The sequence below is a fragment of the Solanum tuberosum genome, unplaced genomic scaffold, assembly GCF_000226075.1.
Source record: "Solanum tuberosum cultivar DM 1-3 516 R44 unplaced genomic scaffold, SolTub_3.0 scf00010, whole genome shotgun sequence".
NCBI lineage: Eukaryota > Viridiplantae > Streptophyta > Magnoliopsida > Solanales > Solanaceae > Solanum > Solanum tuberosum.
The window spans coordinates 878,423-895,793 of NW_006238936.1; the positions used below are offsets into that span (position 1 = coordinate 878,423).

The following is a 17,371-nucleotide window of genomic DNA, read 5'->3' on the forward strand; positions in this document are numbered from 1 at the left end:
ACAGAGTGTTAGTTTAATTTTTCTCAAATAGTAAGAAAAATGTTAACAACAACGACAACTAAGTATTACTCTCTCCGTCCACTTTTACTTGTCATGTTGCGTTTTTTGAAAGTGAATTTGACTAATTCTCGAAGTGAAATTATATTACATTAATTCGATATTTTAAATAAAAAAATTAGATATTAAAAAACTATACAAAAAGTACTAAAAATTGCATTTTTTTTGCATATCAATACGATGAAAAAATATATCGATAAAATGTTAGTCAAAGTACTTATCGATTGACTCTAAAAAAAAAAACTATAACAATTAAAAATGAACGAAAATAGTACTTTATTATGATAATACAAACATGATACGATATATTATGAAATAATGCAAACAATACGGAATGTAAAAGGTAAATCAAAGAACCGAGATGAATTGGAGATCAATGAATTCCGAACAATTGGAAGTTATAAAACAAACTGGAGGAGTTCCTCATCGCATTCAAATTCATTCATTTGTTGTTTTTGCAACATCACACGCGCCTCCACGCCTTGCCCAGTTTGATAATCGAACAAGAAGAACATCTTCTTGAAAGGACCATTCGGTACACCCCCTCTTTCAGGTTTTCCCCATCCAAAATCCACACTATGCAAACATTGCTGCAAAAATACATATCACATTCATCATCCCCTGTTTCGAATGGTAATTTTCCTTTTCTTATCGATTCAACTATTTCCACAATCAATTCATTTTGTTCCACTTGATCTTTCTTGTATGCTACTTCAACTTCCTTCCTTAGAATACGAACCAACCTCGGTAATTCAGTTTCTTCCTCGTTAGTTGCTTCTACTGAGAACACAGACAAGAGATTTCCTATGGCATTTCGGGGTAGACGAGGTTTGGTCATAGTACGTACGTTTAAATAGTGAACCAACTTAGATGGCCGCATTGAACGGTGAGAAGTTAGTTTTGATGCTGCTTTTGTTGCACATTTGAAAAGAAGGGCACTCACAATTTCAGCTCGTGTTGGATTTTGCAATCCTGATTCAGCTATTACCTTAGCTCGAAGAGCATCTAACTTGGTGTGGTGCTAGCCCAATCTGCAAGAAAACTATGTACAGAGCAACCATCACCGATCTTGTGTGATAGGCATGTACTGATAGCGATTCCACCACAATCAAACTGACTTACTTCAGCCACAAGTAAATTACCACCCTCATAGACATTATTATTCCAAGGTAATCCCTTAGGGAAAACTAAACTTTTTCCATTACAATGATCGGGGTGGTCAAGGATTTCAAACATGGGACATTTTATTTGGACGCTCAACAACTCAGCACCCATGTTGTTACAGTCAACAATAGCATTGTCTATCAATCTTCCCGCGTAAGGATAGTAAGAGATTAGAGTTTGTGATAAAGATTTCTGCAATAAATGAGTTATATGAGATAATTCATGAGAATTTATTGCATCATCAGTACTACTTTGTTTTTTGGGATAAAAAAAGGAAACAGGAATATACATATTACTGAGGGATTGATCAAGCAAAGATATATAGCTTGTGGTATTTGAGTGTAGAAGGGGTGAGAGAAGAAGGTTTGATAATGGATTTATCACAAATGGAAACAAGTGATGGTGCTAATGCTAATTGAGCCATGATTGAAAAACAAGAAAAAAGACTTATGTGTAGCTCTTAGTACAATTAATGCTCTTAGCTTATTGATTAGGAGTATTTGTTTTGGCCACCTTCATATGCATATATAGAGAGAGAGCAGTATATATGATCAAGTAGGTAAATACTCCACTCTCTACTTTTAATTGTCATATTGCACTTTTTGAAATTTAATTTGAATAATTTTCCTTTATATATGTCAAAGTATTCTACTTAGTTGTTATATGAAATATAAAATTTACTTAATATATCGGGACCCTAAACTTTGATACTGTTCATTCAATAATGCATATTTAAATTATTTTTTGTCCTATTAATTATTTATTATATATAATGAGTAACTTAATGTTGACTTAGTTCAGAGAGTTGAGCATCATGTTAGGAAAAAACGTCTCTCCGTGTTTGGCTCATCTTCATTAATACACATTTTCTCCATTTTCTTTAGAGAGTATATATATTCTATTTTTTTCTACTATATTATAAAAAAGAGTTTAGGGCCAAGTATAATATATAATATTCAAGATTGAGACTTTCTTGAATATTATATATTATATTTATTAATATAGTAGAACTTGGGCATAAACTCCCTTTTTTTTTTTTTTTCTAACATGTACTATTTGAAAATAACGTCAAAATTTCTAGAATTTGCAATAAATTAACAACTGAAAATATTTATGATTATTCACGTGAATTGAAACATGAGTAACCTATATTATTCAAAACTAACGCAAAAATACTATAAATCACAACAATTTAATAACTTCAAATATATTTTTAAGAAAACATATAAAAAATCGACTGATCTTCAAATTCCATTTATATCACAAAAATTAAAACAAAAAAAATTAATATTTATCACGGGCACCAAATATCTATATATATGTGTCACAAATGGAAAAATTCCAATCAAGGAAGCAACATATATCATTTACAAATGACTTAAAAAGCATTAAAAATTACAATAATTACCAATTTAAAATATTTAAAAGCTATATAATAACATAGGTTGACTCTCAGAATTCTATCAGGCTCACATATATTGGGACAGAAAAAATAACACATATCATTTTAATATTACCAAAAAAGTATTATAAATAATAATAATTAACAACTTAAAATATCTGAAAGACATTTTAAAAGGGTTAATTTTGTAATTTTATCCATATCACATAAATTAGGACAAAGTGACCAGTAATGTACATTATTTCAAAGTTACATAAAAATATTATAAATCACAATAATTAAAAACTTTAAACATTTTTAAAAAAAATATGAAAATTTGGATGACTCTCCAAATTTCATTTGTGTCACATAAATTGAGACAACAAAAATAACATATATTGGGTCCATTTTAATTTATTTGTCTTATTTTTTTATATTTAAAAATTGCGTAAAAATACTATAAATCATAATAATTGACAACATAAAATATGTTTTGAAAAAAAATACAAAAAAATTTACACTGATTCTTGAAGTGAATCTATCGTAAAAATACTATAAATGATGATAATTGACAATATAAAATATTTCAAAAATGTTGTATGTGGGTAGTCTTATTATGCCTTAAATAGCGTCAAAGAAAGTACAGGTTTGTGATAAAAAAACTTATTCTTTTATCCACGCAAACAATCGTTTCAAAAACTCGGTTATTAGCCCCAAAATATATCATTTATATTATTGGGCCCGTGCATAGCACGGGCAACATTATCTAGTATTTAGATAAGTGGTAGTAGTTGTCATATTTAAAAGGGAAACTTTTACAAATAGCCACTATAATAAACTTAATTATGCTTCATAACTATAGTTTGCATATTTACGGGTTGTAGCTATAGTTTAAGTTGTTTCGTTTGTATGATTCACGGATTTGTATAATTCGCGGGTACATTTGTATAATTCAGTTAATTTTGTATAAACTCAAAATAATAAATTTATACAATTACAAACATCATAAGTGTGAAAAGTTATACAAATTATATTATACAAATTTTGAATTATACAAAATTGTACAAATTTCGAATTATACAAACATGCGAATTATACAAAATTAAAAAGTTGAGCCGCGTAATTATAACTAAAAGTAGGTCGCGAATAGTAATTAAGGCAAATTATAGCTATGTTAATTAATTAACTATTATATGTTTGCTTATACGCGTAATTTTCCCTATTTAAAATTTAGATATTTATAATTTATTTAATTTAATAAGCCTTTGTATCATAGTTATAAAAAAAAAAAAAAAAAACTCACCAATTTAGGTAAGAAAAGTCTCATTTTCCACTAATTTTGGTTCCTTATTAATATAATTATTTCAATAATAGATGTTTTGCAGTTAATATCATTTCCCCAATCTTAAAGTTAAGACTACTCTCTTCCTTTTCTTTTTTTTTGTCTTTTCTTTAATATCTGACAAAAAAAAATTATAGATAAAAAAGTAATGGGGTAAAACAGCAGCAAAATAATTAAGAATTTGTGGCGTTCATAAGCCTTCACAAATTAGATTATGTAAATATTGATATCATATAGTGAAAGTTTAGTACATGAATTTAATTTCTTAAAACACTGAGATTATATTGTGGAGATTTTAAATTGTCATAAATTGATATTAAAAAATCATTTTGTGGCAGTCGTCATAGCAACTTTTAAAAAAAATAAAATGATGCAAATATGCTCTTGGCGAATGTGATTGTGGCGTAAATCGTTCGCAATTTAATTTGTGGAGATCAAAAATCATCACAATTTAACAAAGTAACCCCCACACAAATTGAACATTAAAATAACAACGACTAGCTGTTAGATTTTCATAAATATTTCAGTAATATGGGTAGATGACGGTATTAACTTTATTAATAAAATAATTAAGAACATTTTTTCTTGGTTTTTCAATGGTGTTCGATATTCATATTAAAATTTGATTAAATTTAAATTCGCACTAAAAAGTCCCATATTATGGGGTAAAGCGCTCCCTAACAAAGGCGATATCATACCTAAGGAGACTCGAATTTGAAACCTCTTGGTTAAGAAATGAAGGAGTACTCAGTACTCCACCATTACCTTTATCGGTAATTAAGAACAGTTACAAAGCATCTACTATATATCAAAGGATAGCAAACTAGATTGGGTTTTTGTATACGACATTATTAAGTTCGTATAGACAAATATTGAACCTTAATTTGTTGATGAATTTGGTCTTTCCAAATTCTAGGTTTGAACACAAAAACTCACTAATCGAGTTGAATCGATTAGCGATGGAAACAACGCCTAGGAACTGAATGCTTTCAGCTAAAGAAGGATAAAACTTGGGGAGGCAAGTTTTATCAATAAATTCATATTAAATTTTTTATTAAATATTAAATCGAATATGATATGTTGATCAAGTCAAACTATTATTTAAATTAAAACTATATGACTTAAATGAAATTCAAATTACATTTTGGCTTGTATGTGAAGTTGACAAGACGATCCCAACTCATGTTCTTCAAGCCCAAAGAGCTCTTAAATCACTTGAAAATCAAAATACAAGCAAAATCTTAGTTCATGCATATACAAATGGTTCTTCATAAGACACAAAAAAGGAGAGAAATACATAGAATCTTCGGTAGTGATCTGCAAGTCTTACAAAGAAGTCTTAGTTTCCAAGTTGTGAGCCGCATTCCTTCATGATTGTGATGAGTTGACTACTTGACTTCGCATTCGTGGTAAAGTTACAACAAGTAATTTATCAATTCAAGAACAAAACAAAGCTCTAGATTTGCCAATCATGAAGAGAAGAAAAAGAGTATTGTATCTTTTTCATAGAATTGAATAAAAATATAGCTTTCGTATAAATTATTGAAATATAAATATCACTATTTATTGCTATTTTTCAGGAATGAAATTTAGTCATTTAGTCATTTACTCATTGGAAGAACTCTGGGTATGCTCATTTGTTACAGAGATGGAGCAAAAAAGATCAAGGAATCGAGTCAAACCTGGCTCAAATTCACAAGAAGATTTTTCAATGACGAATTTAAAGATATTTCTTATGTCATGCGTAATTATTTGTAACATATTCTGTTTTAAAATATGAAACTGAGTTTTTATTCAAATTTAGTCTTGGACTTCCAAAATTCGAAACAATCATATCAAAGTGTATAAACTTTGAAGTTTGTTTTCACGTTTTCCTGTCCAATACTTTAGTTTTTATAGTTGCAAAACAAAACAAAAAAATCAGAAGTAAGACGTTACACGTTTTGTTTTTCAAATAGATTTATCTTTAATTTTTGCCCTTTAGCAATCGAACTTATGCATAGTTATTTAGAAACTGAAGTTATAACCAAATATAACTTGTGAAATATTATGATATGAAACTAAACTTATGCCTTGCAAAAAAAAAAAACTTTCACATATAGCAAACATAAAAATCATATTTGTATGTTATAACTATAGTTTGCATAATTGCGCTCCATAACAAATTTTATGTTTGCTATGGAGTTTTTGATTTGTATAATTCGCTACAAACATCCAATTTTATACAAATTGTTCAGTTTTATATAAATTCATTTATACATTGTAATTTGTATAATAAGATCTGTATTTGTATAATTATAAGTGTATATGACGAAAATATATGTATTTGTATTTGTATATATACTTTTCTCTTGCTTTATACAAACACAAGAGCATTTTATACATTTTATACCGAAATGTATAAAATGACTAATTGTATACCGAAAATGGCTAATTGTATATCAAATCAAATGACAAATAAAGGGATGTTTGGTGCGAATTACAATTAAAATAAACTATAGCTATAACATTTAGTTTGAATTAATAATTTGTTATTTCATACAATTTCTTTTACTCCCATGCCGTCAAAAGTTAACCAGCCCCTGAAAAGCCCATTTACAATGGGTCAATCCTGAACCGACGGCCCAAACGGATCCACCTGACGTGTATACTGACGGCCAATGGGCTTCAAGATTTGGTTCTTGAATCTGGATTTGTGTTTGGCAATTAACATTTGTACTTTTCTTTCCTTAGGGGAACATTAGTTTTCTCAGTTCAATATCATTAGCTAATGCCTACGACTAGAGCTATCAAAACGGGCCAGTCCAGCCCTATCCCGCCCAAGTAGGGCTGAGCATTCGGTATTTTGGTTCGGTTTCGGTTTTTTCGGTTCTTGTACAACGTGTATCGAACACCGAACCGAAATAATTCGGTTCGGTTCGGTTTTTATTATTCGGTTCAGTTTTTGTTAATTCGGTTTTTGTTATGGGCCTGCTTAGTGGGCTTTTTAAAAATTTGTAATTTTTTGTTTATTTATTTATGTTTATTTCTTTTTGCTTATTTTACTCTGTTTTTCAAATTATTGTATGATTCAAAATAATAAATTGTCGTTAACATTGAAATTTAGCCTTGTTATAACATTGAAATTTACCAGTCATTGTTGTGTTGCGGCTGCCTGCTGGTCGATTGGCGGCTGCTGCGTGCTGCTGGTCGTCGGAACGGTCGACGCTGCTATAGTCTATAGACGACTAGACGTGGGAACGGTAATTTTTGCCTTTTGGGAAGTGGGTCTGTAAAGTTGAAAAGTTTGAAAAGACAAACTTTTGTTTTTAATTTTAAATTATAATATTTATTTTTTAATATTAATAATTAATATAATATTAATATATATTATAATATAATATATTTCGGTAAACCGAAATACCAAAATACCGAATTACACAAAAATTACATACCGAAAACCGAACTGAAATACCGAAAAGTACAAAACCATATACTGAATACCGAACCAAAAATCGAATTACCAAAATAATTCGGTTCGGTTCGGTTTTTTGGTTTTTCGGTTTTTATGCCCACCCCTACGCCCAAGTCTCGCGGGCCAAAGAATTTGATGAGTTGGAACGGACCGCCCTTTCATTTCAAAGGGCTGTTAAATGGTCAACCCGTCCCAACCCCAGAAGGGTCAAGGGCTGGGGGGCCTGCCCTCCTTATTTTGTTTATGTCAAATCAATGTCACAAACAGTAATACTGTTTCAATAATTCTAAATAAAAAATCTAGCAATAAATATTTAAAGAAAAAAAAAAAATCTCTTAAGTAAATAATATATGAAAAATAAACTAGTAAACTAAAGAACACTTCTGACTAAAACTTTAGTTAGCAATACATAATTACATAAAGTATTTTATTAAATGAAATCAAGAAAATTGTTACATGCGTGAAAATTGTCCAATGTCGTAGCAGAAAGGAGACGACAATAAAACTATAACAGTAAAGAGATAGAGAGTTGTAGTTCAATAATTTAGATATTAGGGTTTAGGGACTTAAGTTTTTAAGAGTAATGGCTTTAGCATTTATAAGGCTTTAGCCTTTTAAATCTTCACGTACTAGTAGTCTAGTAGTAGTAATCTACTATAGCCGTATAGGTTAGAGGTTACATTTAGGTTTTCTAGTTTTTTATTTTTATTTTTTTAATATTTATTTTAATTAAAATTAAAATAATTTGGCCCGTGGGCCGACCCCAATCAAACCTCAAGGGCTAAAGGCCTAAAAGGGTTGGGCTTATAAGCCCCGATTTTTAATGGACTTGAAAAATTCTATCCCAACCCAACCCCAATAACGGATTTGATCAGGCCGACCCCATGGACTAAGCCCTTTTTGACGGCTCTACCTACAACGCTGTTTGTAGAGAGTTCATTGCCGTGTCAATACAAGTGCTAAAAGGTACAGACTACGGAGGACTCATTCATATACGAATTAAAAAAATAAAAAATAAAAAAAGTATGGCGAAATGGCCAAAAAAATAAACATTTTGTTATTGAAGAGATTGAGTGAAGCTCCTGCCTTGTATTATAGTATATAAAATATATAGGTGCAAAATTTTCACCAAACCCTTAGTTTCTCATAATAATAACGTGGATGTTGCGGTTGTTTACTCTGAGGTGATTGATTGCCGGCCTCAGCACCCTGTAATATGGGTAGTGGACAGTATAGATGGAGCCTGGTTATGAACAACTTCAACATAGAAATTTCTCTTATCCGTCCTCAAGGATCTCTTTATGCACGTGCATGCATGCACTGCTGCAATACTTGTAATTATATCTGTGAAAGGGAACCTTGCCAGCCAATGACCCGCTACAGCAAGAGCAGAGAATGTCAGTACCCGAGCCACCTGGAGCAGAAACTAAGTCCGTGCCTTGAGCTTTCAGGGCTGCAGCAGCAGCTAATCTTCTCTCAGCTGCAGTTGCTCTTTTTTCCCTTTCAGCATCATGAGCCCTTTTCGATTCCTCCTGATTGGCAAAGAGAAAACATATCAGACACCATAAAAGAGATAAGAAGCTTTGTCCACAGCACAATTATCAGTATGAACATTGAGCAGCAGTTCTAAAGAAATTCCAATTTGAGCAGTGATGGGTATAAATGCACAAAAAAGATACAGCAGTAATATGTTGTTCGACCTCTTTTGATAATCTTGCTGAAAGACTAGATTGTGATTTTCCTTTAAGAGCTGAAGCAGCAACCGTTCCTCTCTCTGAGTTAGATGGAGCAGTCTGGACTTGAGCAGCCTCAGCCTGCAAAAATGATGTCACAACGTTGAGAGAAAGATAACAGGAGGAATGAGAATGAACAAATTAGCCCATGTTGTGGCCTTGTGGGTGTTTAAGAGGCAAATGAACTTCTAAGCTGCTTAACAATACTTTCTTTTTCTCATCACGGGGAGACAAAAAAACAAGCAAACTGCAAACTTGATGATGGATTGAAGGTGAAGTTTCTGAAAACCAAAAGCGTAACTCCAGAACCTTTGTTCCTTAATTCATGCCATGTAATCCGGGCTCAAGCAAAAAGATGAACCAACAACTATTTTGGCAAAGACCTAAGGCAGGATATGGAAAAAAGTTCAGGATCATAAACTGATCAGAAAATAAAATAATATACACCTGAGCCTTCTGCCTTGCTTTCCGCAATTTTTTCAACTCTTTTGCCCTAGCTTTCTTCTTGGCGTCTTTCTCTGCCTGGGGAGAGACATGCAACTGTACATATCAGATAGCTACATAATGCAGCATAAAACACATTTTCACAGGTTGGATTAATTTAAAAACATATTTAACGGCTGAAAAATGAGAAATAACACATGCCAAAAGTAAATTAACTCATTTTGTACATCTTGTCCAGTAACTTATGATGTGATTGCTAGCAGACAGAACTAGACAGAATACTTCCATGAGTTTATCCTGGATCAGGGACAAAATATGTTCTCCTAGGAAGGAATTTAATGTAATTCGCATTCACACTGTTCATATTTGTAAAGTACAACTGTACAAGCATACTACAAGAAGAAAATTTACACTTCAACAATGACAATGAATGGGGAAAATATTCGGAACATCAGGTACACTTAAATTCATCTGCATTTGTGATATGACTGATATGAAGAAACTCGAAACATCTTCTTACTAAACATATACAAAGAACGGAAGATGACCAATATTATAGAGCATTCAAACAACATGCATTACTCCGCTTGACAGTATATGCCTAATGACACTGTTTTACACTTCCTAAATGAGGAAATTTAAAACCTTCACGGTCATATTGAAAGAGATAATAATCGACTGAACTTTCCAATTCAAATCCCCCATTCCCTAGCTCAGAGATTGTATCTCCCATAACTAACTCAGAGATTGAAAAACATTAGGTGGAGTGTCTGCATAAACACCTAAGTTAACAACAATGACGTCTAGACCAATTTTCTATATAATCCAATGTCCTAAATATAAGATCCTTCTCAAAAAATTATATTCCACATACAAAATATAGGAACCACGGCAGAAAATTATACCATCAATATGACACCCCCAAAAATAATCAAGAAGTTACCTGTTTAGCAGCTTGTGTTTCCTCCATTTCTTTAGTCAATGCGCTAGGCAACTTAGCAGCATTCCAATCCCACTTGTCAAGGTTTGATGCCATGAAGCGTCTAAATGTGTTTCTCACTTCTTTTTCAGTTGCAACCATATATGGAGTTCTCCCCCTCTCGTCTTTGAGGCAAGGATCCATTCCTTGTTCTAGAAGGTCAAAAACCTTTTCAGAATCCCCACACTTTGCTGCTTCATGTAAAGGAGTGGATGTACCAATAGTGTCATTATCACTATCACAATCACTTGATATGATCTCATTGGGTGATGGCATAACACTAGAAGATGCTTTTGTGACTTCCTTAGTCTCCAAATTTTCCTTCAAAACCTCCATGGACTCATTACACTTGCTGCTCAGACCACTTGCACTTAATAGTGACACCTCTTCACAAGCAGGTGCAATTTCCTCATTTACTTCAAAGGATACTTGAGTCAGTAAGCCATATATTCGTCGAGCTTCCTTGTAGGTAGGTCTTCGAACAGTCAAAGGAATATTTCTAATAACATTAAGCTGACAACCGAAATATGGTCGATCTCCATCAAAAAATAGTTGCCTGTTGTTAGAGGGAGCATGGATGAAGATACAGGACGAATCAGCAAAGTAAGGCTTCCATGCTGTGAACAACTCTTGGATTTCCTGGTTAACAAACAGCAAAAATTAGAAATATGCTCCATAGTGCCTCCGCTCTCTTGCAATATGACAGCCAAACAATCCTCTCCCTTATTTTTCCTTTTCAAATCAGATAGATCCACTTCAAATAGTAAGATAAAAAAGGCAAAAGCAATCCAGTCTCATAAAAGTCACCACTTATAAGGAATCCATTAATGAGACAATGTGTCAGAAATGGGAATTGAAGTATCAGACTATCAGTGAATAAAATATGGAGGAACTCCCAATAAAATTCATCAGAAACATGAAATAAATCTAAAATAAAAAGTTAAAAAAAGAAACAACTACATAGAAAGCAGAAGCCATAGCACGGATATGGCACCAACTTTAAGGCCCGATTGGACTGATATATTAAAGTGTCTACCTTCCGATTGGACTGATTTGTTGAAGTGTCTAACAAGTGTTTATCAAAAAGCACCCCATCGCCACCAACATGGGAAAAAAATGGGGGAGGAAAATAAGAATTTTTTTTGATGATGAGCATGCAAACAATGCAAGAAAATATGTTGGTTCACCTACTTGAATGGGATGCTCTTGTTAAAATTAAGAAATATACATAATTTGACAAGCCACACTGAATAGGATACTGATGCAACATAATCTATCTTATATAAACTTCAATCCCTTTACCTTTTTAAGAGCAAGTTCATTATACCGACGAATTGATGCTCCAGCAGAGTGCGCCATCTTGCCACTTGCATCTTTTGATGATTGTTTCTTACCGGCCTTGGCCCGTATAACATATCTAAAAGAAGAGTAAAGTAGTAATAAATTAGCCACACTCTCAGGGTGGAGCTAGGATTTTTAGTTTATGGGTTCTGGATTACAATGTTTTTTGTTTACAGGGTTCTAGACAAGCTGTTTATACGTATTAGGTAAATTTCTTACTACACATACAGGATTTGAATCAAAGCTACTGGGTAATGCCGAACCCGTAGCGAAAAATGTGACTCCGACCCTGTGTCTCTCAGAGATGCTGGAATAGTAGCAATGACTTTTCCATTAAAGAAGCATGGTAAGCGCCAGATAAAAATCAATATCGAACATGAACTTTTGCCGAGAATATAAACTGTATCTGACAGTGGCCACTGTCAAGGAAACATGGAAAAGGGAAAAAACCAAAATAGCCTAACTCTTGAAGCCAAGTTCGGAATTAGGGAATGATGACAACAGTACAGAAATATGTAACAAGACAAGTTCAGAATGCAAGCCAAGAGAAAGGAAACTAGTTTCAGGGATCGCCAAATCTTACATCTCAGAAGTCTGAAGGAAAGCAGAGAGGACCTTTAAAATAGGACCCTCCCAGTAAGGGAGAGATCTTGCTACATGCTACAACGTGAACAACTATATAGAGCCAAATAAGGAAACAACTTAGTCTGTTCCTGGCAATAGAATTTTGTAGGAATCTTTTCAATATAAAACTCAAAAGTTCAACAAGATGCGCCAAATATTTATTAATAAATGATACTAAGTACATGCGGGAAGGAGGAAATAGACACGACCCATGCCCTTCAAAGAAAAATAAGGAAGGTTCTATCCACACTCTAATACTTCAATATAAGGAATAGGGTAAGGATCAACCAATATAACCCTCATATCCCATTCAGTGACATTCATTCTCATTGTGGATTGATGCTAAAAGTTATGGTTTGTAATTTGGCTTTCTACCTGTCAATTTGAGCAATTTGTTAAAGCTCGTATTTGGCACATGGTTACACAAATCGACATGTTTTATCTATGTAATCTTTTTTTGTTCCAAGAAATTTTTCATTGCATGCAATATTTGGATCATTTCTTTACCCTCAGAATCTGGAGGATACACACCTTTTATAAAACAGTCAAAAGAATTAGGTGTCAATAACTGCAGAGACCTTTATTTCTGCACGGAGCATGAATTTTTCCAGACTCTAACTTGATGCACCGATATGAAGGGATCAAGCGTTTAAATATAAACTATATAAGAAAAGGATTAAAAATTTCTGTAATCTACTATTTGTAGTAAGTTATCAACATATTCTCACAAGATAAAAGCAAAACTTGATCAACGCAGCAGAAATAAAGTTCATTGCAATGTCTAGTAAAAAATATTCTTTGAATTAGTTGTTTTGGGATGAAGATAATAGCATAAAAGAAGCAGTGCACTTTTTCTTACAACAAAGACTAACCTGTGGAATGTCTTATGTGCCACAGCTGTGGTACCATCAAAAACACAGCCTGCAAAATGCCCACCTCTTGCAAGCAACACAATCCTCAAACGGGTATTATCCCTTGGTTCATGGATCAGATATTTCAACTTCTTAGTCACTTCATTTTCTGTCAAACAAATCCTATTCCTGATATCATCTGCAGCAAGCGCCTTCTTGTTCTCAAACAAAATGCTCTCTGACTCATTCAGGAGTAAACCCTTCCATAGTGAAAGGATCTCCCCATTATGCAATTTTAAAAATATTTTGTTCTTGATATCTCCAACTATTCTTTGCTGCAAATCATTGGACTGACCAGATATTTTCTCATCTTCTACATCTGATCCAGAAATACTTGATAAATCATAATCCTTACAGAGGGAATCAGAGGTCATCTCATCAAAGTCTTCTTCCTTTATAGTGTCTCTCCCAGAAATGCTTAGCTTTATCTGATATTAGTACTGACAAGATATTACTATAACTACTATATGAACAGCCAGTATAATGCAATCAGCACCTTCAGGAACAAAAATAACAGAAAACTGGAAAAGATATTTTATTTTTATTTTTTTGGAGGGGGGCAGGTTGGAGAGGGAGGGGCTGCAGATTGAAAACTTAAGAGGGCAGCGTAACCAAGTGATAATTTTCAGAAACACAAGCTAATTTGAAGTGCTTCTATAAGCAAGGTCATAAAGAAGAATCTAAAGCTGTTTACTAGAGATGATTTTAGATAGCAATGTCCTGCCACTTTCAAAATATTATAGTAGATGAAGTATTATTAAGACAAAATATTCTTTTGCTGAACACATAGAGACCAATTCCCATAACCCCAGCTCCTAAACTCTACTAGAGATATGTTATTAGCCTATACTAGCTAATTTTAAAAGCTAAGAGCGACAAATATTAGGATATTATCTAAAAGTTGCTAGTTCCAAAGGGATAACCTCACCATATGATTTTCCCATTTAACTGAAGTACTAAACGAAAATGCAGAAAAAATGATTTTGTTTTCTGTCTTGCGAATACATCTCTAAAGTTCTTTCTTTATATATCACTTACTAAAGTCTTTGGTTATCAGAAAAACATAAAATAAAAAACTAAATTTGGTTATCAGAAAAGAAGAAAACAAATAAATTTGAAGATAAAAGGAAAAACAAGTACTACTATTGACTACCAACAATAAGTTGTGCTTAACCCAACAAAAGAAAAGATCTTTTGAGTCCAATTATAAAGATTAATTTTCACAAATTATCAGCCTGATGGACGGCAAGGTGCTATTCATAGCAATTCCCAACTTCAAGAACAATGCACGAAAAAGCAATATAGTAACTTTTTATTTATTTTTTTCACTTACAAAAGTGTTGTCCTAAGAAGACAGATTAAAAATCAATCAATTATGCCTCAATCCCAAATCAGTTGGAATAAGCTAATTCAATCCTCTATTATCCATTATTGATTACGCTCTATGGCCTATGCAGGTCAAGCTCGTAAATTTTTATCGAAGAACATAATCAGAATTTATTTATTTTATCGAAGAACATAATCAGAAAAAAAAATGAGAGGGAAGAAAAATAATACATTTAGTCGATGTATATCGGATTTGAAGTGTGAACGCTGGTCATGGAGAGACTCAAACTCAGCCTTACAAGTATTGCAAGACCACCTTTGTTTGGCGTTTTTCGTACTACTCGAACTCTCCGTATTCTCCACTTCCTTTTTGGATTCGTCATCAATGTCTACGTCGTCTAGGGTTTTGACTGAGAGACTTTCGAGTGGTTCGACTATGGAGAGTGGGGAAGCTGACGGAGATTGGAGGAGGCGGCAGGAATCGAAGAAATTCGCTGGTAATTCGAAGATGGAACGGTGCTTTTTTTCGTCGATTTGTTGCTTCAATTGATGGCGGCGGTTGTGTGTGGTGGCAGTGGCGGCGGCGGTAGAAGGAGGAGCCTCCATCTCCATCTTTGTCAACGATGATTAATCCGACGATTCTAATTGAACAAACAGTGATAATAGTCCGCAGTTTGAAAATAGGGGTAATAGCATCAGAGCTCCCTGAGGTTTTAGATAATACAGATAACCTCTTTGAAAATTAACAGGTATTCATGAAACTCTTTTTACCACGTCAAAAATAAGGATATTTCAAACCTAATAGGTTGATGTTAAAGACATTTTAGAGCTGAAAGGTTAGCGAAAGGTATTTTTGTATCAAATTTGATATTAATAAATATGAAGAAAAAAAGTTTTAATCTTTTTTTTTGAATTTTAAATAATTTATTTATTTTAAATTATGAAAATGTTTCTAACAATTTACTTTATATGGACTAATGAGAGTATATTTTAATATTAGCGCTTCTATTCCTCCATCGAGAAGTCATTCTTGCGAGAAGCAAGGAATATCGTGAACGATGGAGTAAATTTTATTATTTGTCATAATTGTCAATTAGAGAAAACACTAGTGACTACTCCCTCCATTTACTTCTATTTGTTACATTTTTAACACACTTAATAAGAAAAAAAATTAATAAGTAATTAATGTTAAGAATAAAATATGAGAATTTTTTTTCTTGATATAATAATAATAAGTCTACTTTTAAAATACTAGATTAGTAGAAGTGTACATGCACAAAATCCGCCAAATATGCCAAACTTAAGCTAGCGTTTGGTCCCAAGTTCTCAACTATTGTGGGCAAATCATATTTGGGTAAAGTTTTTGGTGAAATTTTACCATGCGTTTGACCCCAAATTCTTAATTTTATCACTCAAATTAGAACTCAAACTTTTTCGAATGTGGTAGTAACAAATATTAGTTGGAGTTAATAAATAATGGGTATTTTTTTATAAAGTATAAAAGTTTGGGGTAATTTTTGTTTTTTTTAAATTTCCAAATATTAGAACTTGGCCCAAATACTAGTTTTTTCTAGTATTTGGGAACTTGTGATACTTGGCAAATATAAGTATATTTGCCAAGTAATATAACCAAACACCACTTTTCAAATTTTTTCTCTTGTATTCTTGGAGCCAAACGGTCCTAACTAGTTCACGAAACAACTTCACTATTCCAGTTTTGGCCAAGTATGCCAAACTTACATAAAAGTACCTACCAACACCATAGCACAATATGACATTGCCAAATTACTTTGGTTGCTCCAACGCTATCCTCCTTTGTTTTCCTGCATTTGATTTATCCAATATCAGGGGCGGATCAGCTTAGGACTAGGGATACATGTAATTAAATTTATTTTTTAGGCATGTATATCATAGATGATGCACTTTTTTTATTTGTTCATATTCTTATCTTTTTCATATTTTGAATTATTAGAGTGAAAATCATGACTTCGCAAATCAAAATTATAGTAACAGTGATGATTATTGGATCATTTTAATTGAGTATGTATTTAAATAAAAGAAAATATTAATTAAAAAGATTATCACTTATTGAAATATTAAATTTTCTAATAATTATGTTTTTTATGTTGGTAAAATATGTAGTCTTACTATTTTGGTGAACAAAGTCACAACTCACAAGTATTGTGACTATTTATGAAATTTACCTATTTTATTGTATTACATCCCCTCCTCCCTACAAATAAAGTAGCGAGCAAAATAATAATACTCAATAAGAAAATACAAATTAAGGAAAAAAAATGAGTCCATTTATGTATTTGTTGGTACAAATAGTAGGGAGTTGGCTCCCCTCCAGTACACCTATTGTCCAGTTAGTCCAGTGCATTGCTAATCAAATGACACCTGTCTACTCTTAAATCTTAAGGTCACAATCTATTTAATAACACACACTCTTAAACCATGGTTAAAGGTACAAGATTTGACCAATATGGTAAGATATAAACATCCAAAAATAGTTTGCAGCTAATCAACCAAATACTTCTCCATAAGATTTGTAAATGGAACACATAAATCCAATGACATAATGGATTAATTGTTGGGAAACGATGTCGAAAAAG

General features: G+C 32.5%; 1 protein-coding gene and 1 pseudogene across 1 annotated transcript; both read right to left on the reverse strand.

Annotated features, from left to right (window-relative positions):
* Nucleotides 1-394: 394 nt before the first annotated feature.
* Nucleotides 395-1,645, reverse strand: LOC102601198 (acylsugar acyltransferase 3-like; annotated as a pseudogene).
* A 6,793-nt stretch (nt 1,646-8,438) lies between these two features.
* On the reverse strand, nt 8,439-15,510 carry LOC102583786 (ankyrin repeat and zinc finger domain-containing protein 1). Its single transcript, XM_006339384.2, has 7 exons — nt 14,988-15,510; nt 13,392-13,858; nt 11,857-11,971; nt 10,519-11,193; nt 9,579-9,653; nt 9,099-9,212; nt 8,439-8,930 (listed from the first exon to the last, which is right to left on the reverse strand). The coding sequence occupies exons 1-7, from the start codon at nt 15,366-15,368 to the stop codon at nt 8,676-8,678; spliced, it is 2,082 nt and encodes a 693-aa protein (XP_006339446.1). The 5' UTR covers nt 15,369-15,510; the 3' UTR covers nt 8,439-8,675.
* Nucleotides 15,511-17,371: the final 1,861 nt, after the last annotated feature.

Excerpts from the sequence above, each read along its gene's own strand:
- LOC102583786 (XM_006339384.2), bottom strand. The coding sequence starts at position 15,368 with ATGGAGATGGAGGCTCCTCCTTCTACCGCCGCCGCCACTGCCACCACA. Across the intron at positions 11,194-11,856 it reads ATGAACTTGCTCTTAAAAAG|GAAATCCAAGAGTTGTTCAC; the intron begins GTAAAGGGATTG and ends TTTGTTAACCAG. Across the intron at positions 8,931-9,098 it reads CAGCAAGATTATCAAAAGAG|GAGGAATCGAAAAGGGCTCA; the intron begins GTCGAACAACAT and ends TTTGCCAATCAG.